Source organism: Neodiprion lecontei, chromosome 4 (genome assembly GCF_021901455.1).
Source record: "Neodiprion lecontei isolate iyNeoLeco1 chromosome 4, iyNeoLeco1.1, whole genome shotgun sequence".
NCBI lineage: Eukaryota > Metazoa > Arthropoda > Insecta > Hymenoptera > Diprionidae > Neodiprion > Neodiprion lecontei.
In genome coordinates, this window is record NC_060263.1 from 38,439,173 (window position 1) to 38,463,725 (window position 24,553).

The 24,553-nt window shown below is 38.2% G+C and overlaps 1 protein-coding gene across 7 annotated transcripts in view; it reads right to left on the reverse strand.

Moving 5' to 3' along the window:
• LOC107228247 (eukaryotic translation initiation factor 4 gamma 1) overlaps positions 1–24,553 on the reverse strand; it is a 66,121-nt gene that overhangs the window by 27,057 nt on the left and 14,511 nt on the right. For 2 of the 7 annotated variants that reach the window (XM_046738405.1, XM_046738406.1), the window contains exons 2-4: positions 2,963–3,333; positions 1,725–1,994; positions 251–371 (exon numbers count right to left, since the gene is read on the reverse strand). In XM_046738405.1, the coding sequence (XP_046594361.1) occupies positions 251–371; positions 1,725–1,994; positions 2,963–3,333 (762 nt within the window). Of the gene's footprint in view, positions 1–250; positions 372–1,724; positions 1,995–2,962; positions 3,334–3,589; positions 4,055–5,936; positions 8,278–24,553 lie in introns of those variants that run through there. The other 5 variants (XM_046738404.1, XM_046738403.1, XM_046738402.1 and 2 more) reach the window with 5 other exon arrangements.

Below are 24,553 nucleotides of genomic sequence, written 5' to 3' on the forward strand. Positions count from 1 at the left end.
AAAAAATATGGATTTCTACATACGTTATATTAAAACAACAAGTACATATTACGTTGTTAGTTATCATTGCAAATAAGAAATTTCAAAGTTTCAAACTTGTTACAGACAGGAGAAAGGAAATTTCCGAGAGCTGAGAATATCTCGTTTTTGCTTTGCATGGTGTAACTTGAGAGAAATTGCAGGTTTCACTGCCGGAGAACCTTAAAAGCTATGCTAATTAACATTAATTAGATATTGAAACTGCATTTACATGTATGGTGTGGAGTTGCCGAACTAAATCCATAGAGGTTCGACTGTATGATGGTGGGTTGATAAGTCGGGAAAAACTGTTGACTTTGGTGGCCCTGAGGTCTCTGTGGTGGCCCAGGAAACTAGAATAAAATAAAAAGATATTTGTCACATTTTTATTTCACGGCTTGGAGAGTTGTTACTGATAATTTACAGAGTTTGGCCTAAGAAGCTGACAATTGGTAATAAAAAAGATATGGTTCTTTCGTTCTTAGAATTGATTACACTGTTTATAAAATACCGCAGGAAAATACTGTTGAATTACGAATAAATATATTGTAAGCTTCTCAATGAAAATGCATATATTTTTATTCTCAAGGGATGGAAGAGAAAATTCAAAAAATTAATCGAATTCTGAGAAGAGAAATGAGAATTAAAATATTATAAATGATAGCTAAGAAAGAACTAGCAAGAAAGTTCTTGAGCTTTATTACTACTTGTCTCAGATATTTAATATCTGATATATATAGTACAATGTGGTTCATAGTATAAAAATGTACATCTTTGGATATGAACTGGAGTTTCGTTCTAATGGGACTTGCATATTACTAACTTATTTTGAATGAGTCATTCTATTTACCAGCAGAGACGAAGTGATAACAGAAAAATAAATAAGTGTTGATGATGACTTTGTTAGATAAGTGAAGAAATTTCTCACGTAACAAGTTGTATATTTTTGAAACCAATGAAGAATAGAAGTCTCTGGATTTAATGCACAATAGATTAAGCTTACGAATCCCATTCGCGGCTAACTGGTACACGGTGTGATACGTTTTAAAATTGTTTAGCCGCAGTAATCGTCAAAAGCTTTTTGTTCAAGAGAAAGCTTCAATTATGTAAAAATTTGGTAAGACGTATGAAAATTTATATAATGTAATGAAGGAAGTAGAAAAAGGTTATAATTAAATAAGGTGATTGTAAACGCATAGCACTGGGCTGGAATATACACTAGCGCCTCATTGCTAATACGTATAACATACAAAAAAGAAGTAAGAATTAAAAAAAAAAGAAAAAGAAAAAGTAATCGCAAACTATCTATTTCTCCGAACTTCTACATCTAGCTTCATTTAGGTGATGCATGACTTCATAGTGAAATGAGCTACCTGCACATGCTACTTTGCCTACTCTTGCTGCGAACAGAATACTGGGGTTTGTAAGTGTCTAACTTCACTCTCAAATCATTAGTGATCAACACAGTACAGCATTCACTGGATGAAACAGTGTGAGTAAATAAAATTTATTGTATCAAACTTGATTCGTAATTTCTGCAAAGCTCCCAAGTGTAAGACATTTTTTCAAATCAATGTAATAATCAGTGAAGTAATACATGTATTCAAATATAGTGTTAAACATTACCAAGGAGAGATGAAAGACACGTTAACAAGGTGACGAAGGGGGAAGATATTGTAATAAGTATGAAATCAATGGTACTTAACTACTACCTGAATGGGCTGCATCTGAGTGTTCATCGGATAAACAGGTGGTTGGTGCGTGCCACTGTGCGAAGGATGCAAAGGCACTTGGCTCGACATATACAAGGTGCCGGGTGCCATCGGCAAACTGGCAGGGTGCGGAAACATGGCCGTTTGCTGGCCTCCACCCCCGCCCACTGATGGTATGCTCACAACTTGAGCACCACCACCCCCCTGACCCCCCCTGTGATTACCCCTTGCCGTCTGCGGCCTCATTGCAGATGGATAATAAACCTGTAACAAAATTTCTTATTACATTGTTCATTGATTTGATAACTTCCTCTTATCAACCATGTTCACCATATCTCATGTCTTACATGGTTACTGAAAACGTTCTTTTCAAGTTACACTTTTAACGACGAGTTACCGATTTTGTCACTTTGTCGATTTCTACATAGTTGTAGTCTTCAATTCATAATCACCGTCGTCAGCGCTAACTTCAATTACGCTGGAGATCAATTTAGAAAAAAACGGAACTTCAAGGATGTTAGTTTGGTGAAAAATTCCGTTTTTCCAACAGGTTGAAGTAAATTATATTATTTCATTTTAATTCAAAGTATCCATTATAGAATAATACGGAATATGAACAATCAAGATTCTTCAAAGTTGAATATTCTCTAGTTTTCATGTCAAGATAATTGCCACGTAGACCAACTTTCTATCGAGGGGAAATTCCACACAAAAAGTAAGATTTTATATAATTGAAGAGACTAGCGGGCTTTCTTTAAAAGTGTTCAAAATAGTTGCTGAGCAAGCAACTCTAATGTACACAATTTACAATGAAAATGATGGCAGATTTGGGAATATAAGAGCATGTGCTGCTAAATTGTCACAAAAAGAAATAAAATAGATGAAAGTTACTCTCTTTTACCCCCATAGAATTTTTGTGGTGCGACTGTAAGGTAAATGGAATTGAAAAAACATATTCATAAAATTATTTGAATGACGATGAAAACTGCACTAATTTTCTCCTTTAAAAATTCTGGGTCACTTTATTGCTGTGCACCAAAAGACGGTTACCATTTACAATAAAAACCAATCAAATTCCATATAAATTGAGAGTACAAAATTCTTCGTTCGTTTGATAGATTCTCAATTGAGTAATATACGGTCGGATAATTCAAAATTTGCTTGACGTTACACGACACGCACAAGCGTCAGTTCAAACAAGACGTATCAACTTTAGAATGAAAAAAATTTACCTGGGACGCTGGTCTCGGTTGACTGGTAGGGTACATGTTGGGTTGCAGGGATAATGATTGGGCCTGCAGATGAGGTTGTTTCCCCATTTCCTGAGGCGATTGAGTATGACCAGGAGGCGTAGTAGTCTGAGGTGGTCCCTGAGACTGCTGCGACTGTACCCCAGGTGTCTGCGATTGAGGCGGAGGTTGTTGCACCCCTGTTTGATTCCCCTGCGGTATACCGGGAGCAGATTGACCAATACTTTGTATTCCCGCTATCGGCGGGGGCCCTCTACCCCCGGGTACTCCTACGCTACCTCCACCCCCACCGACCTGGCCGCCAGGTTGACCTCCGTAGTTCTGCCCAGGTACATGAAAGTTAACGTCTGATCCTGTAAAAAATAGATGCAAAAAAAAAAAAGAATTAGTTACAATTTAATTTGTTATTACACGGTTTAGAATACTCTTGAGAAATTTCATTAGGTGAAATGCAAAACAAGAAGACAGGAAGTCGGAGGATGGTGGCCACGTCGAAAATTTAATTATTAAAAAAATTCACAAATACAACGATGACGATGATAAAATCAATGATGATAAGAAACAATTAGAAAAAAAAAATAAAAAACTTATAAACAGGTTGTAACTGACCTATAGTATAGGCCCCCACATAAGCGTATGCGGGCAGCATGTTCGAGTCTGTAGCATTTGCCATAATTAGCACTTGACTCGAAATATTGGTTATGTCATTTTGCGACGAAGGTGTAACAGCCGTTGAATACTCGCCTAACTCTATGACGCGAAGTAAACCATATTTAAAAATAAATATCACACTGAAAATTGATCGAGAAGGCTAGAAACGACTTGGGAAAGTTGAGTAAAAGTGAGCCAAGGGATATCTCTCGCTGATGTTGGTTGGCGATAGTAGTGGTGGTGGTGTTGGTGTTGGTGGTGGTTGCAAGTTCCAGCAGTATTTCAACCTTTTTTCTACATACAAACGTGCGTATTAGAAAAAACTTCCACTCCTCGTTACGAACGGTAATAAACGACGTCGAAATAACGTTATTCGAATAACCGATTTTTAGAAAAATAACCGATAAAATATTTAGCAAAAACGATAATAAAACCTCAGAGACCAGGCTTGCGAGAAGCCATGTTTGCACATGTGGGCAGGGCCGGTGCTGCTATCTGTGGCTCTGCAGGCACATTGATTGCACGGAAAAGGGGGCGAGGCCTAGAGACCGAACCGCCAGAGCCAGAGCGCTCGGTAGAGGAAACAGCAAGCTACGTACGTTCTCCTAGTCATTCCACTGAAGCTACGTCACTTCCGGTGCAGCACCGCTTGAATGGAATTTCCGCGTAACGGCGCGAACAACCGAAGAGACTTGGAAGGCTGTTTGGTTCCAGGCTTCTTTCCATCGCGGGCAAACAGTTGTACCTCTTTTTTTTTCTTGCACGCAAGCACGCTTCGGAATTTTTCTCACCATTTTTATATTATCAATTTTTGTAAACTCCCGACAATTGTGTAAAAAAAAAAAAAAAAGTATATAATTCGAAAAGACAGAAGAAAACGATGTCTCTTCAATTTCAATTCGCTATTCAAGGATACAAATTTACTTGCAATTACACCGGTATTATCTCAATATTACAGAAGAATGTTTCGGTGTTATCGATTGAGTATACGTTTATGATTATGATCATTATTATTGTTATTATTATTATTCCTATTCGGTATAACTTTAAACGGTAAGAATCTCGTTGAGAAAATGATAGGAGAAATTTAGGGCAAATTGAACGGTGAACGGATATCGGCACAAGAGAAGTTTCATAATTCTTGAAGTTGTTTTTAGAAACCTTCAGAGCCATTGTATTAATCGTGGAACAATATTGATATAGACAATACTCTTATATGGGTCAAGCATAAGTTTCCTGTTCAAAGAATCGATTGTAGAGTATAGTTAGAATATTATCCGTTGCATTTTATTTTTTCTGCCCCACCATTGTCGGTATAAGAAAAAAGGAACAAAAAATTAATAATTTTAAAAAATTATTGAAAAAATACGATAATCTCGCGCTCTCCGATATACACGTATCCGTGTAACGTGCCCATTACGATAGGTATTGTACCGATTATACAACTAGACAGTGAGATCTATTACAACCAATCTTAAATGCAGACACCGGGGACTTGTAGACTATTTCGAACTTGGTCAAAGCTAATTTAAAATTAGTATCCATTGTAATTGACGACGGAGGAATTGTTGTGAGAATGGTGCCAAGTTAGGTAAGTAAATGCAGCATGACACGAGGAACACTGGCAGCGGTAGGCAACGTGTCACGTCTCGCTATTGTCTCAATGTCTCTTTCATAGTGCGGAGAGGGGTTTACTATTTAGTAAGGTGATTGGTTGGCTAGTTAATTAGTTGGTCAGCTAGTTACATCACACCTAGGGTTTTCTTCTCACCTTGTGGGCACAAGCAAGGCTAGCGCCTAAGGAACAAGGAGTAAAAGTATGGTATGCAAGACGACGTATGTCAGTCAGTCGTTGCTAAGGTGTTTGATAAACGCGTGTCATCGCAATAGTCGTTGTCGTCGCGATGAAATAAAGACGTACCTAGGCGAACGTCTACACGTTATTATACACTATCCACGATCTCATTTATCCCCACCCTCGAACCGACCGTTTATCAAAAAGTCCGATAATAGATGTACATCATGAATAAATGAATATTCTATTAATACTGCATGAGGTCCACGTGACTGCCACCTTGACGTACGAGTTTAGTAAGCCTGATAAAATGCATAATAGAGTATATATATATATATATATATACACACACACACACTCTATTATGCATTTTATATATATATATATATCATCTCGTGTAGGTCCGTATAACTGTACATTTGTGTGATCAACACCTATCAACACCTTTGGTAAAATTAAAAACTGGCAACGTATTCGGTGAGTTGACAGTAACTGATAATAAGGACTTACTGGCACTGGCCGTGATGATCCTGTACTGAGGTTGTTGTTGTTGTTGTTGTTGTTGTTGTTGTTGTTGTTGTTGTTGTTGTTGTTGTTGTTGCTGCTGATGCTGAGTCTGCTGGGACTGCAGCTGATGATTGTGGTTAATATTAATTGTCAACTGATGTTGGGCGTGATTCATCTGACTTAGATGACCGTGAGGACTCGGCGATGCCGGCGGGTGGTGGTTGTGATGATTGTGATGGTTATGGTGGTGAATGTGATTGTGGCTCGGGTTATGCCCGTGTGGTGACATGTGGTGGGGCCCACCGCAATGGGGTAGCAAACAGTGCATCGTCCCGACGCCGACCGTAACACCGACTGCACCCTCCTTCGTAACACCGTATCGCGAAACCATGACGTTGGTAATTAACGGTAGATATTAGCCGTCTAGAAACACCTTTATTGTCTCAAAAGCTTACGAGCTTCTTCCTTACTTCTTACTGATTCTTAATAGGAGCGTGTTACGGTACGTGTATAAAAAACGATCAATTTCTATAATGAATTGTCTTCCTTATTGTTTTCCTCTCAGGTGGATTTTCTCATCGTTGTAATATTCTTCAAATTAATTTTTTTTTATCACCAAGTTTTGACGGGGAATCATTATTCTTGCGCCTCCGTATTTATATTTTTCGATTTCTTCTTTTTATCCTCAAATTTAGAGTTACACTTTATTGGAATTTTTCATTCATTTGTCTTCTTCGCCGGTAGTACTACAATAGCACAATAATAGTTGACTTGCGTTGCGTTGTTTCTTCAATCTTTTCCTTCTTTAAGTTCCGATAAAGCTTTGACTTGATTTTATCGAACGCGAAGAAACTCTGAGCAAAGTCCTGCCGATTTTTACTATCGCCCACATTTTTTCTATTCGTATTGTACTTCCTTTTTTTTGACCTTTTTTTTTTACTCTCGACGTACGTTCTTCTTGTAAAAACAAAAAAAAGAACTAAATGGAAAACAAACGGAATGTCTTCAAAAAAATTCCACCGTTAACAACGTTACGGCGAAAGCGTTGGTAATTTTACAGGTATCCTCGATTATCGGCGGAGCAAAAAATGCACGTTCTCGCTCGTTGTCGTTGAATTCGACGGTGAGAATCGGTTATTCGACTCGTTGGCGTTGGCGTTGTTGTTGTTGTTGTCGTTGTCGTTGTCGTCCTCGTCGTCAACCTCAACGTAAAAGTCAACAAATGATTATTGACAGATGTCAATTGTACGATGATAGCGACAGCTGGACTGTTGTCAACTGTCATTCCACAATATGTTTCGAGGCGAACGTACTATAGAGTAGGTCGCACACGCCAGCAGATCGATATTTAGGACTAGAGCCGCTGCTTTGTGGCGTCCGCAGAACACTCGATACAACAAAATTTTTATTTTCACGTCCTCGTAGTCGTTGTCGTATCCCGTTTCACGAACAGTAGTTAAATAAAACTAATAAACTAGATACAGTGTTCGTTTACATATAATATTTTCCAAATTGGTTTTAAAATCTTGGTAAATAATAATCAACGTACGGCTTCTCGTCGTTCGCGCTGTGTGTAACGAGAAGAAAGAAGAAAGGAAAACTAACCGTAATTTGAGCTAAAACAAAAAAGAGACAACAAAAAGACCCAACGTTTCCAAACGTCACTTATTGTCAAATAAACAACAACATCAATGAAAAAAAAACAGCACACTGAATCAATCGACCCTCGACGTTTTCTTCCTCAAAGTTTTCGTTTCGATGTCTCAGATCTTCTACAGTTTTTGTTCTGATTCAATTTTTACATTACCGTAAAAAAAAGGAAAAACGAAACGGTCAAGTGGCGGGGGAATGAAAAAAGAGAACTTTCATCAATCCACAGTGACAACACACACGCGAATTATGGCACAATATTACTTAATACAATCAATTGTCCAAATAAAATAATTACGTTAAAAAAAAGTTGAAAATATACAACGGAACAAACGGTCTTTTCTATAGTTTCGTGTCCTAGGAAAACCGATGGACGATCTTGCGACGAAGAGCAATACATACACGTGTAAACATATATCTTGGTATTATTCTGTCTCGGATCGCGGTTTCGAAGTATACTTTTTAAAAAATTGTAACCAATATCGTACGAATTATATGTTGATTAAAATGGTCGTTTAGAAAAAATCCGTACTCGTGTGTCCGTGTTAGTTATAATTTATTTATTTATTATATTACTATCAGTTTCCTTGATAACTGTCAACCCCCCATTGGGTATTTTAACCGCGCGCTTGTCAAAGACGAGGAGGAGCGTCCCCTTTCGAAGGGACGCAGTAGAGACTGATGCAGGGCAGACCCCGACCCCCTCTACACCGCCGCTAGTTTCACCCACACTAAGAATTCGCGTCGTCGAATCACCACGTTGTATTTCTAGGCTGACACAACGACGATCCGGGAACCCAGGCGCATGCCGCGTCGGCCGTTTCGACCCACGTTCGTGAAACCTTAGCCGATGTTCATGTGTGCGAGACAAGTTCGGAGAGTGAGAAGGAGAGGGAGATGGCAAGAGTTCGCGTAAGGCGCATGCGTCACCAAAACGAACCTCTCTCTCTCAACGGTCACGCACTGCAGCGATTCGCCAAACTTCGGAAATTTTCGTCAAACTTCGTAAACGCTCGGTTTAATCTCGCGTTACGATTCGTCGCCGAGAAACATTTGTCAAGTGTTTCTACCCCCACTCTCTATCTCTCTCTCTCTCTCTCTCTCTCTATCTCTCACTATCGTCAACGAGCCACGCCGACGCCGTGCACGCGTCGTACATTGTGTTGTATGCATGCGTGTACATACCTGCAACTCTATACTCTGTGCACGCTAACCAAGTTTGTCTAAGCTCACGCCGCCGACTGCCACCGTATGGTCGATGATAACGTACACGTTCGATTTTCAAAAAACTTCCAAGCTATTTTCAACGGTTAACGTTACCCTGTCAAATTGGTTTTTGTTGAGGAAATATTTTTTATGCTCTTTAGAATCACGCGTGAGCGATTTTTACAAAATAAACCGAACGACGGTAGAACAGAGATTTGAAATTAAAAGTTCAATTGCAGATTCCTGTTTTACCCAATGCCGCGAGGGATCTTTTTCGTCACCTTCTTTTTTCATTCCCGAGTCGCATGACGCGCTGTCAACTATTACAGCTATAATGAAATTCTTTTCATTCTACGTCAAGGCTTTTACCGCGGGGATTATTTGATTCCAGAAATAATTAACGATTATTACAGGTATATTGTGCCAGCTAAATATTATATATTCAATTCCGGTACACGTAATGGTATAGATTATTATTGTTTCAGACGATAAGAAAGGCTGTTTAAAATTTTACCAAAAAAAAAAAAAAACTTCTAAGCAGTCTCATTTTTCAGTATCGGTTGGCATCCGACCTGTTGACCAACACTCCCAAAGCCGATGGGTTCTAAGTTTTCACGTAGCGTTTGCTGTTTGAGATTAGAGCAGATAAAACATAATATCCATACTACAGGAGGTCGAGGGAGAAGCGAAACTAGCGAAATAGAATTTATTCTGGTACGGAGCCACCAAATACGTAATTTTATTTTTAGAATCGTTCAATATCTGCCGTATCATCGCATGTTATATATTTAGCTTAACGTAATTTAGGTTTAACAAGGAGATTGTGACCTAAATACATTTATATTGTTACTCGTTCCGGTGCCGCCGAACAAAACGCCACTTAATTAGTCTCTTCAGAGAATTATGCTACAATGCTGTATGCATATTTCACCATCATAGTGTAGTATAACACCAGAATAATAACAAGGATAATTTTCACCATTCCTTGCAGTAGAACGTAATGAATTCTAAAAAAGATGTCTGTATAATGCCAATGTGTAAAATTATCAGCATCCTTTTGAATCGAACAATCGTTGCGTATAATTCAACTAGGTCGTCAAGAATTTGCACTCAAGCCTTCGAACAGATGCCCGATTGTCTCAAGATCGCACGATGAACGAACTCTCGTCATCAGCTGAGTCTTTTTTTTTGTTTTGTTTATTTACTTACTTTTTTTTTGTTTTTTAAATTGCAAAACATCCAAAGGCATGGTGTAACATAGCGACTAAGAACCTTGTCATGTTTCTTTTCATGTCTTAAAATTTCGACTTCTACTCATCACCGAAGGCAATGTCATGCATAATCACAAGAATTGACATAACGTCGAGATTCACTAGATTTGCTATAAGCCAAAAACAATAACAAGATGTTATTATTCCGATAGGAAACTGACTGCCGACTTATTTACCAGAATCTTGAGGAATAAGAATTAGATAATAATAATAATAAGAAATGAATACAAAAAGAGACACGTTCAAACGTACGGGCAAAAGACACGGTCAACGAGCAAACAAAAAAAGGACCTCTGCTTGTCGAACTGAGTTCGTCAAAGAAGAAAAATATTTTGCAATTAGATTATACTCACGAATGGCTAAACTCCGGGAAATAATGCCGAACGACACTACGCGGATGCTACAGCTTCGTGTTCGTGTTTCCCCGAAATCATGTTTAAGGTAAGTATCTGCCTGCAGTGCTACGCGAACGAATGCAAAGTACAACGAATCCGCACGTCAATCATTTTAATTCTTGTTTGTCACCCTGGAGTACAAACGAAGCCACGCCTTTTCTTCGTTAATTTAAAGTACCAAAATTTAAAAATATCGGATCCATGACGCCATCTGGCATTTTGATATTTTGTTTTATAACCTACATAGTATCAAAAAGTAACCTTTTAAAAACTTCCGAAAAAAAAAGGTTCGAACGAACATATTTAATAGTACACTTTTCACATCGATTTTTGTTGCTGGGATACAAAACAACCCCTGCTGTGTATCAATTATGCGATTCTACACAAGTATTAATGATAACAACAATAATTCGTTATTAATCACAATTGTATTTGCAATAGAAGGGAGAAAGTACAGAGTACTTACGGGTTCGGCAGCGGTAGTACAAGCATCCTCACTTGCATGAGGGATAAGGGAAACTGCCGAAAACCTTGTTCAAGTATATCCGGACCCAGGTCCGAAGGACCGATCAGCAACCCGGCCCTAAACGACGTGACCCGTCTGCATTTTTGCAAGTTACCGTTAAGGACCTAATTGACAGGCCGGGTATTTGAATCCAAGTTCTCCCGATCCGCAGCCTCGAGTGCCAAGTACCTGAGCTACTACGTTCGGTATTATTCAAACAAGGGTTAGTCCGTCCGTCTCTTCTACACAAAAGATGATTGGCAAGGATAGTAAAGTTTATGATGTTGGATTCCGAAAGTTTTACGCCTGATCCTAAATTTCCATCTCTGTACAAACTTTGTCGAAGAAACGGACATTTTCTATTCAAAGATGGTCGTTTAAGCCGGCTAGAATTTATTATACCTACAAGCTCATAAGCTGCTTTACAACCTTTCGTTACACGCGGGACACGACGGACACCGAACAGTGCAAATAGTCGTTGTTTCCACAGGGTGTCGTCCCGTTACGTCAATTTTACAATGAAATCGTAGGACCACGTATACGTATTATGACGTACCGTTGTCGTAGGTGTAGTACATCGACTCTAACGTAGTCAGGCAGGGTAGTAGTGGGTAGTTTTCGACAAGGTTCGCATATAGGTAGAGTAACCTAGTTTCGCCGGTGCACCAGGCCAGCCTGCAGTGGTGCTGTACCCAGATCGATATATGCACTTTCCGCACATACAGCAACGTAGACGGGTCGCCGTGACGCCCTCTCTCTCTCTCACCTAGTAGGACATGTACGGTGCTCGAGAGGGTTTGTTGACCCACATTTACCCTAACCGTCCGTCGAATAAAAAACTAAACTTATTCTTCAATCATATTCTCAAGAGGAGAGAGTAATATGGAAGAGGCGAGTAAAATGGATCCCCTGTATAATGGGATTTCAAAAAATGTCGATAACGCTTGAATCGTATCTTTAGGTCAAAGACAAAAGAAAGAAAAAAAAAAAAAAAAAAATTGGTCGAAAGTTATTCTTCAGTTTTAAGGGGCCTATTTTTCCCGCGAATTATACTGTAAAGTGTAACGCAATTGATTAGTCATCTCCATATGACCGTATACAACCAATAAAGTTTTGCGCAATTAATATAACATCATCGAGAACGTCTAACGAAATTATACAACCAATTTCACCGATTCAAAATATTTCTTTCTCTCTCCATTTCTCTGCGACAATATATATATATATATATATATATATATTTATTGATACGCAGTTTTAAATCAGGTTTCATCAATCGCATTGGGACGATATATCGAAGAATGGAAAACCAGGAGACAATATACATATAAACTCAAATCGCGACGAGGCCTAAGCACGCAAAATATAGTATAGTATAATAATATGGTACCCTGATCTTGAATTCTAGGCAATGCGGCAGCTTTAAATAAAGTCTACAACGACACAGTGCGGTTATATAAATCTGTTTTGTTTTGTACAGTTTATCACATTCGCGGAAATTGTACAATCTTCGGAAATTGAGGTCATTTTCAGCATACGATATATATGCATATTATATATATACATATAGCAGGTGAAGAAGACGAAACTTTGGAGATAAATATACGTATCTAAACGCTTTTATGAAGCAACTCTAGGAAAACAGTCAGTTTCTTCTACTTTTCTTATTTCAAACTATAGAACGTAAACATAAACTCTACTTCTCGTGTGCTAAGCGGAAAGGAAAAAAAAAAGGTTGAAGAAATATACAATACACAAGGTTTAAAACCATCAGGTGCTTGACATGCAACGGTTATAAGACGCATTTGTATACGAAGCAATACTTGAAGGTCAGTTATTGCATGTATCTATATATACTTTCGTGACAGACGATCATTATGTGTGTATGGTATATGTATACTGTATCTACGTGGATACAGAAGGTGTAGGTAAAAGAGCACCGGTTATGTTTAGTGGTAAGTAATTGCGAAGAGTTGTTATAGAGTTTGGAACTATACATTATGCAGGTATCTAATTCTTCTTCTCACAAGTCTCTTTACTTATAATATATAATACAGCATACGATGCACTGTAGCCTTCACTGTCGCTGAGGAAAAATCCGTCAATTTTTTTTTTTTTTTTTAACTGTAATCGAATCGCAGTTGGTTATTCGATTTCGACACAAATACATGCGGCATATATAACATGTATCCATAATACAAAATGTAAATGCCCGAGTTATTCGAAAACAAGCAAGTGAAAAAATTAGCGAGAATCGTTACGCAGACGTCCTTTTCACTCTTCTCTGTTCTCTAACAATAAAACTAAATATTCATGAAGATCAATTCATACTAACATTATATACAGGCATCTGTTAAAGGTTCACGAAATTATTGTCGAAAACAAGTTGTTGTACAAGGGTCACTCACTCGTCCACTGTTTTAGCACAACAGCAGCACAAGCAGCAACAAGCACGACGCTTATTGTTAGCTCGTGTTCAATCAGATATTTCAATTCGTTGCGTACAATAATATTATGTACGTACGAATGATGCATGCCTCTATACATACACACACATATATGCATATATAATGACACGGTGCTATAGTAAAGGTGTGAGCGGTATAAAGGTCACATACCAATATAATATTATACCGTGCATAACGTGTAAAAGTTGTATTTATCGCCGTGTGGATGAAACATTCGGCCAGAACTCGATGTGTATGATTAAACGCAAATATAAGATAACTAAATGAAATATAAAAAAAGCAAAGAAACTAAAAACATGCGTATATTAAAAGAATGAGAGAAAAAAAAAAGAAGGAATAAATGAATAGACAGAGAGACAGAAAGATATTGAAGTGTACTTAAATATAATACATATTGCACCTACGTATGCGTAAGTAATAACGCGACCGAGTTGGCTGCAATAAAAAGCAATGACCTTGGCGCCCATATTGTTGCGCGGGTAGATAAAGAGGAGGTTATAGACATATTACACATATACACAACACGGGTCGACGACACACCCACACCTCGCTTTAGGGTTAAACTCGCGCGAACAACGAGACGAAGCGCAGAAAGAGATGGAGACAAAACATATGTATGTGTATATATATATATATATGTATATAAAGAGAGAGAGAGAAGATGGGTAAAGTAAAACCGACGAGCGGAGTGCAAAGCATCTGGAGAGTTTTGGCGGTGAGGTGAAGCCAAGGAAACGGGGGGTGGATGGGCGCAGTCAGAAGAGGGTACGGGGGGGGTGTCTAGCCGTCTAGATGGAGGGCAAAAACCGACGAGTTTTGGGGATGAGAAGAAGCGTCGGGTCGGTTCACCCAGGTCACCGGCATGATACTTGTCGTCGTCGCAGCAGTAGCAGCAACAACAGCGACGGCTATGTTACCGGGAGAACACGCCGCGTCAACCTTGCGTCAACCTTCGAACTAAACAACCTAGACGTTGACGCTCTGTTCCGTTCCGTTCCGTTTCGTCCGTTCCGTAATCAGTATCGCCAACTCGGCGGTATTAGATGGAGGTGAAGTTAGTTAGGTTATTGAAATGATTTACGTTTCGGAGAAAAATTGTTATTTCGTAATTACTGTATTGGCTGAAATGCAGTAAATTATAACAGTACAAAAAATATTCACATTTTGAAAATTTGACGTCTTCAAAGTCGCTATAGATTTGCTAAATAGTGACCCCCCCCCCCCCCCTCGCTCTTCCGTCCGCAACGCTTCGTTACGTTAACGTTACAATCGTCAACCTAACGGTTTTGGAAGTTTTTCTCATGGGATGATTTATTTGTTTATCACTTAACAAGCGGGAAATCTGGTATTCTTAAGGTCGATTGGTATCTCCAAATAAAATATTCGGTAATTTAAATTATTGCGGTGTTGTCGGGGACAAATTTGGCAATTTTTTTGAAATTGTCTCGATTACATTACAGTGATAACAATCACGTGTGAATCATTACTTAAGACGCATGAATGTTGGCAGTGATTCAATTCGGCACTCGACAGAAAAACGAACGCAGAGGAGTCTAGTGGTTTCTATACGCAAAATTTATGAAACTTTCTAGTGGGATGATGACATTCTGAGTTGGCAACACTGGTTCCGTTCCGTCCCGTTCCTCCTGCCTTGGTCAAAGTCCTCGAGTGCGCGAAAACATCGTTGCATTGTCATCCTGGCTAACAGGCGTTCTGACTCACAGAATTCTTCATTAAACACACGGTTTGTGCATGTGTGTAGCTGGTTCGGCACAATGATATGACTTTATGAGCTCGCTGCAACTCTGTTGCACTCACGAACACGCATGTAAGCAAGGTGGTCACTTTCGGTTTGTTCGTACCGTCGTCGACGATCCAAGCGGCCGTAGTAAACGCGAGATTTATTCAAATGAGAAGGCATAGTGACACACAATTCCTGACCTTAAACGAGTTAAAAATGACACAATTATATCTCTCAGGCAAATACCGGATTTGAACATAGTTTCGAGTTTAGGATGTGATCGGTAGTTTTGAGAACACCTCCTAAGGAGAGTCGATCTCAAGAAAAAGGCAAACCCGGCACCACCGTCCCAGGAGCAATGGGTCGATGTGCTCGGTTAACCAACATCCACTTCTCCTTTATCTGTTTTCAATTTCTTTGACTACACGTCCTTTTATATGAATAGTATATAAGATATCACGCAAACGAGTTATACACATGTAATATATCATACATGCTGTATACGCATACACAAGTTGTTCCAATCCCTGATAATGTATAACCGACGAATCATCCTGATCAATCATGACGTACAATGCTTTGTAACAAGTGATACGGGCATCTTAAATCGCGTGGACAAAAAGCAGACGTATCTCTCTAGGCCAGATTGATAATAACAGAATTATAACGGATATCGTAACATGGTGTCTGGATAATATGCCCGTTTCTCTATCAAGCTCCTATTAATAATCCAACGTGTCCGTATTGGTGGTATTATAGATTACTTTCTCTGAAACCGTATCGTGTAAATTCTCAGCGGTATCTCACCTGTGGCATGTATAACACAAAAAGGAACAAAAATCGAACCGATTCCTTTCTCTTTTAGATCGGGAGCATTTCACGCAAGAGATATTAAAGTAAATCGAGAGACGGCATCGCATCCGTCGCGCTACAACAACTCACATCACAAACGATATAACAAATGCGACAAAAGCTCAATTAATCCGGAAGAAACGTGATGCGGGAGTGGAGTACGAGGGTTTTAAGCTAATGTCAATCGGAGAAAGGCAGAAGCCGTAGCATCAGGTCGCACATGGGAACCTCGTGGCGAACGTAGTACTATAGAGGTTCAGTGCCATGCAGGGGTGGTACACAAGTTGGTTGTCCTCTGTGCTAAGCGGGTGGGCACGGCGCAAATGTTGGTGCCAAAGTCCTGCGCGTCTGGATGGGGCGAAGGCAACGGCCACCAACCAAGCAAAGGGGTCGATAATTCTCGGCTTTCCCGCCCGGGCAACGACCCGTTCGTTTTTCTCCTCCGGCGTCGTCAGCGGCGGCGGCGCTGTCCGTCCCCTGCGCAAACCAGCGTGGATGTGCAGCAGCATGGGATTGTAATGAGCCGCTGCCGAAGAGGGCGGGTGAATAGGTAGAGTACAAGGTAGATGGATAAATAGATATGGTTTATTTTATCCATGGCAATATTGGATATGCTTACAGGACATTTACATGGAATACATGCACCGTAAGCAAAAGGAAAAGAAAAGGTACAGGTACAAGGTACGGGGGTGAAGTAAGAAGAAGACGAAGGCCATCACCAGTGTTGAGATTCTATGACATCACTTTTCACGTTTCTCACCATCCAAGCATTGTCATTCGTTTGCAAAGTTTAGTCAACCAATCAGAATGCTTGGATGGTGGGAAATGTAAAAAGTGAAATTACATAATCTCAACCCTGTCGCTGCGCTACGAGGGTCGTCGAAGCGTTTTATTCTCTTTTCCACTTCTCTCTCTCTCTCTCTCTCTCTCTCTCTCATTTCTACTGAGATAAAGAAACGAAGTTACTATAACACCACACCATACAATCATATTATCCTAAAGGTAATGTCCTATATATATATAGGTACTGATATCCTTCTGCAATAGTTGGCGTGCAATCGACGACGTTCCTTTCATCACCGGGGTTGTTGGGTACAGTTAGGTTATGTATATATACGTACGTATAGTGCGGGAATTTACCGAAGGAAATACACGTATGCACGTACGCGCGCGCGCGCGACTGTTGCAGCATCTAGCGATCGTATCGCAAACTATCGACACTCGGAGAGTAATTTAATTTTTAATACCGATAGTGGCGGCGCATTACTCCCGTGACAAAAAGCTATATATGGAGGGCTAATTCTTATCTAACGAACGATAACTGAGCAGCAACTTGACTTGCCGCTCATCACATCTCACCCGATATAATCTCGCAGCAGAAAAGTTAACATTCGAAATTTATCGTCGATAATAGAATTTTTACCCTACATGTCATTTATGTAAAAAAAAGAAAACTTACGACTATACAATTAAATTCATCACAGCGACCAGTAACACGTACAACCCCATGTAGGTATATAGATATAAATATATGTAATGTTTTAAGGTATATATTCGGTGCGGTGTATTGAATAGGTATTTGTGAGAATGAACACTTAAGGGCAGTATTTCATTCGCTTTCACATTTCGTAAAATATAAGATTATTTCAAACTCATTGCTCCCATCTTTGAAACCATCTTTCTCCTTCCTTCCTCTCCTGCAATATCGTCGTTATCAATATTCCTGTTTTTTTTTTTTTTTTCCCCCTTAAACTTGTTGTAGTTATTTTATTTATTCATTCAATATGTACTTATTTTTCCTGCCTCGCGCGTATGTTATAATAAGCTTTTGATCCGTTCTTCGTGGTCATTGCAGAGTCGTAGGAACGGTCGTAGTGGAAGTGGTAGCAGTAACACACGAGTCGTAACTAGAGCTAGCGCATGTCGTCTACAGTGTACACATTCGGAACGAGGCCAAGGCGGAAGTCGCTAATTCTACTGACCGATCTGATAACATCCGCTCTCTTTGTTCAACGATCACATGGTATATAAACCTGGATATATACGTGCTATACATGAATGCAAAATGCGCAGATGCATTCTCATTGTCAACTGCACACGCCGCCGCAGTGCTCGGAAAGTTATTCGTATAGATCGCACGATCCATCCTGCGCACACCTCTTAAGGTACGCGTTGGCATGAAGGTGTGCATGTATTGCACATATATATCAGGGTGTTCCATATATGGGGGTGAAAAAAACAAATTCTAGATGGAGCGTGTCAAATCGGTTCCAAATGGTGAAAAAAAAAAAAATCCCCTAATTTTTTCCACTTTACATTTTATTCCTCTAGTCCTCCTGTTTAAACGGGAAATTTCAAATTATTCAAAAATATGCACATTCACTCTATTTGGTACTGAATTTTATTTCAAGGTTATTCGTAGGTAAAAAAAATCCATGTTCTGGAATATTCAGTGATATCAATCTTCTTTTCACTTAAAAATAAAAGATCATAAATTGGATATATCCATGAGAAACGTGTGCTGCATTAATTTAGTTTTTTTTTTCAAGATAACAAATGATCACGTTAAGTAAAAAAATAACCTCAATATTTGCATCTGGGTCCATTACAGTGCTGAATGCTAGGGTTTAATTTCAATTTTTTTTTTCATGTTATGTCTGATTGAGAAAACGATTTTTTTTTTTTTTTTTCACTGAAACGAAGATGAATCTCACCGAATATTCGAGATTATGGATTTTTTTTTGCCTACGAATAACTTTGAAATAAAATTCAGTACGAAATATAGCGAATGAGGATATAATATTTTTAAATAATTTGAAACCTCCCACTTAAACAGGAAGATCAGGGGAATGAAATAAAAATCTGAAAAAATTATGGAATTTTGTTCTTAACCATTTGTAAACGATTCAACAGGCTCCGTGTGAATTTTTTTTTAACCCCATCTAAAGACCACTCTAATACATATACACATACATGTATGCGTACAGTTCGAATTAGAAGCGACTCGCGGTATTTAATTCCATTACGTAACGTGACTGTCATGATTTGGACATTTCATCACCGACATCTTAATATGCAATAGCGAAAAAAAAATATATATATATGATAGGGAAAGAAGACTGAACAGTGCAAAATGATCCATTCGAAAAACAACCGTTGAAAATATATAACAAGATGAACAAAAAAAAAAAAAAAAAAAAAGTAAACATACAGTTCACCCTCAAAGAGACGTTTGGACATTGAACTTGCTGTACACGTGTAACGGATGGTGTGTGAACCGTATTATAACCGTTGTAAATAGTAAACACTAGGGAGGAAGAAGAAGCCAGAAAATAAAAACAGAATATGTATAGTGTAATGTTATTTGCAGAGACACGGTCGCCTCGCTTGTATGATATGCAACAGTGTTGAGAATCCGGTATTCGTGTAGAAATCTCTTATTTTGTATTTTTTATTTTTTTTGGCATTCTACTACTTAATTACATACTATACAACATATCTGTGTAATATACTTGTGGTAATCACATTCCGATGTTATACGTGTTTTAGAATGAAGAAAAAAAAAAAACAAGTAATTTTAAACTTGCATATTAAAAGTGCAATTTTACACGAGGATGAAGTTAGTAACGGTCAACGTTACGATACATCAGGTGAAAAACTGTGGAAAACTGTGACGAAATGATTATTGCATATAATTTTATGACGCCTTCGAGGAGTTGGATTTGCAAAATATAAGTAAAATATAAATTTGTCATGGTTTTACCTAATTTCAGAAATTCCTAAAGGTGCGAAACAAGCATCGTTTGCAGTAAAAATTACTAACTTCATCCTTCACAAATTCCCCAAAAACGTGTCGTTACGCGAATGATGTAATGAAAATAATACAAATTATAGGCACATATTAGGTATACATATAGTAAGTAGCAGGTACAACGAACTCGTTGAAATCCGACACAACAAATCGCAATACGTTTTATATGAATAAGGCAACTGAAGTAGGCGTTAAAGCGGCTCGTAACATTAGGTATTGATGCAAATTTAAAAGTTCACTGGTACGTTGTCGGACAGTTTTGCGCTTTTAAATTGTACGATACATGCTAATAAAATAGCGGATATACTCAGAAGGCAGAGCGGTGCAGAGGAGGAGACGAATGTATTACAGCAAGGTGGCATTCCTAACTGTATTCACGTACGTTTTTCCATCTCTCGTCGTCGTCGTTCGGATGCTTATTTTATACAGCCGCAGTAGTACATAACGATATAGCATGGAACGGCAAGGAGGTGGATTCTCTCTTTTATCCGACTCGAAAATCAATCAGCATAATATGATGGAATCAAATGGATGTTCTAAATGGATGATCATACCATTGCGTAGAAGCACAGGTACCAAATTCCCAGAATTCCCTAATTCGACATCGTTTAACATTTCCCAATGCAAGAATTCGACCCGAACAAAATTAAACCTCACAAATTTCATACAATGCCAAAGAAAATTATTATACATTTCAATTTCAAAGACTATACTTAACAATATGTTAAGAGGACAAAGAAGTTATTACGTAAACACTAAGATTTTTTTCTTGTTACCTATCTCCGTTTCGCATGCGCGTTGTTTCAACTTTAACGCCTCATCGGGCAAAGCCACCAATTATAAGTCTGATCCTTACAAGCTTTTTATTGTTGTATTTTCTTTTTTAGGGCGCAGGTGTAATAACATGTACCTTACTACAGTAACGTATTTAGCCAGTCGATTCTATCACATCTACATTGGGTATATTATATTACACGTATTTCTAAGCCAATAATAATATTATATAAACGCTAAAGAAATGGTGAAGAATACTCTTAAAAGACGATAACTTGACGTATACTGTAGACATGTATCCATCCGAAGAAAGCCTACGAACAAATATCGATTGTTGACTAATTTTTTTTGCGTATTCTAAAAGTATGAAAAAAAAAAAAATAAAATGTGTTATCAAACTAACCGTTGTAATAAGCATGATTTCTTTTATCGCACAAGTTTTTTTTTTTTAATGACAAGAATGTGGTAACTAATAATGATTAGTACGCAATAGTTACATGGTTGGTAAAAATTCTGAAATAGCAACGTTGTTATTTTACCCGGTAACGACGCTACGGTTGGCACCGTAATAATTATAATATACTATATATTACACTAGTGAACTGTGAGATAATATAAAAATACACGGCAATTTGAATAAAAATATTAATGTCTGCTCGGGCGTGCAGTAAGAGTAGACTTTCTACCAGGAACTAAGAGAGGAGAACAGAGAACCTGGTTCACCTGATAGAATGCCCACAGCTGGAAAACCACAAACCGACCAACCGACCGCCGAGTTCTCTGACAACTGCAGGTGCTAAAAATGTTGTCACGCATATCGCAACAACATTACGAATCACTTTACACAGCATCCTTCAGTGTCCGTAAGATAGATTATATAAAATAGCGTATACATAATTGATAGGATAACTAGGCTAAATGCATAGTTTTATTACTATCAGGGGTATACGAAGAAAGAAGTAGCTATGATAGGAGTAAAAGATGACGTAACGGCTCATCAACTTTGTCATTACGATTGATACTTTATCTATGGTATAGGTGATGATGCGAGAGTAACAATAATAATAATTCGTTTACAGACAGACTAAAAGTGTTTTAATTTGTAAATGAAATCTGTCTGAAACGATGTTTTCATGGAATTTCTACGAAAAAAAGAAGGGAAAAAAAAAGCGAGATTTATAAAAGTTTTTTTCTCTTGCGAGATGTGACGAGGAAATTCATTCCGCAACTAATTACACGATACCTTATCGTTCGAGAAGATAAAGCCATTCGGTGACATAATGTTTAAACGTTTTTCATCCACAGCACACGTAATGCATGGGTGTATATAGCGATCATAGCATTGTTTCGTACATGACATGTCAGGTACGATGCAGCAAAATTCGCTTACGAAACGAAAAAATGGACCGTGGGAGCTTCCTGTTTTATATACAGATTCAGCAAATGGAATTTTACACTTTTAGCTTCATGATTCAGATACACGATTCACTATCGAGTTTGCGTGTTCGTCAAGAAAAGATGAAAAAATAATGGACGCTAAATACATGACAAATGTACTTGCAGCTAACTTTGACTAGTTTTTAGATTCTGACACGTTATTCTAAAGATAAATCCGAAATAAAGGAATTCGACTAAACATGATACAATCGATAAATCCTACATTCATATTTCTTGAACGAATATTAACGCTTTTCTTACAGTGAACACACACACATTTCCCACAATATTCAAGCAATTTTATCATCGACAAGGAGAAGGAGAAAGATACAGTGTCGTTGAAAAACAGAGTTTGTTGAATTGATCGGTAAGACAGAGTTTGCTGAATTGATTGGTAAAACAGAGTTTGTTGAATTGATCGGTAAGACAGAGTTTGCTGAATTGATTGGTAAAACAGGTAAGAGGTATTGAAGATTCCTTCATTGTCAGCCTGGAGTACGAAACGTACATTGATCGCGAGAATTCTGTTCTACATTTGTGTGGTTGTAGGTTGCATAGATGCAGTTTCCTGCGCATTAGACAAAACGGGATCGCGAACCGATAATCATTCGATCAGGAGTGGAATCATTAGAATAACGGTGTAGGTATGAAAAAGAAACCGAGGTAGTGGTAAGTCGTCGTCGTCGTCGTCGTTGTAGACGCAGGATGCGTGAGCAAGACGCAAGACGCGAGCCGCATTGCCGACAAGGCCGCGCAAGTGGAACAGCCCCAGATTCCGCTGCCCGCAGCCGTAATACTTGGCTTCGACATTCGCGGTAGCGCTCGTAAGGACCGTTGTTCGCTAACGGGTGTTTCGAAGAAAATAATCCACCGTTTGCACACTACCGCGTTCTAAAAATTGAGCCACCACCGCATAAGGTATAATACAACTGGTCAAGGGATCATCGTAGTGTAATGGGTCGAGAAAAAGCTGATTTTCGCGATTTTTTTTTATTCAAACGCTAATCAGTCTCATGTTTTTTCTTATGCAGTAAATCAAAGCACTTATGAAGAACGGAAAATGATTTTTTGAACGATGATTCTTTTTTTTTTTTTACATTTCTTTTTTTAAGGGTTTTCTCGAAACGTGGCTTTTCAAAACGGTCGACACTCTCAAGGGAAGAGTTTTGAAGCTATCTGTCTCAAATTTGGAAACAACATTCTTCGAGAAATTTTTTTATCTTGATATCGGAGCTTTTTTTATTGTTGAAAGAACGTAAATTCGAAAAATTGGTGATTTCGAAAAGTTATCGACGGAGCCAGGAATCGAACCTGGCGTCTAGAGATGCTCGACCGGAGCCTTGGAGCTTCGGAGCTTGATACGAAGTCATTTTCAACCTTATAAAATAAATAAATAAAGAATTGTTTAAAAATTTATTTTCTGTTCTTTACAAGTGCTTTGATTTGAGACATAAAAAAAATCAGACTGATTATATCGTGGTAACGCAGAATAAAAAAAAACCATGGTATTTAAAGTTTCTTAAATATTAATTAATAAAACCTGACAAAACCTCGAGTTGTTTTTACTGTAGCTTATTATACATTATTCGAATTTGTTCATTGCCGATTAAATTCTATTAAATTAAAAAGCACGAACGTTATTGTTGGAACATACGGTATCTACGGCCCATTAATTCTTAAACATATCACCCGTCGGAAATCTTTTTTAAATTATACCGGCAATGCCTTGCAGCTTAGTTGTTGCCGTGCGGTGCTGTTATAAACTCGAGTATCCTAAGGCAACCCCCCCCTATATCCTTCGATAAATCGATCATGAGTTATAGGAGCATATACCGAGACAATGTCTTGAAACTTGAAAATCAACCTCTTGTGTTCTGAACCACGAATAAAATTTTTATTTCATTAAAAACGAACAACCGATAGAATTTTAACCAATTATTTTTTCTTCCTTATACCCTTCATTACTCCGGCATTATTATGCTATTATTAGCAACTATTATTATGTTCTGTATTGTATTAATATCAGATGAGTGGTTAAATTGCAACTTTCTAGGCGAAAGCCAACTCCGTCCGTTAACTTTGTCAGTTCAAGACAAGTTTTCAAGATTATGAAAAGAACGACAAACTCGGCGACTTTGTGAATTATTCGTTCACCGGGTAAATGATTGCAAAAAGAAAAAAAATAATCAAAAAAGAAATAATGGAAAACCGTATAGAAATTTGCTGTGTATTATTATGCCCCGTACATATAATACAATACATAGTTACGTTTACAATGTAAGAATAAAAAACGAACAAAAGAACGAAACTGTTATAATAAATATAACATAAAAACAACAACAACAACAACAACAACAACAACAACAACAACAATAACAATAACATCGTATAAGGTAAAGCGAGCGACTGACGTTTGAATATTTACGTTATTAATACTTAAAATTGAAGTCAAATTTTCAGTCTCACACTTTCGCCCGAGGGACACCCCATCCTTTTCAATCTTTATAAGT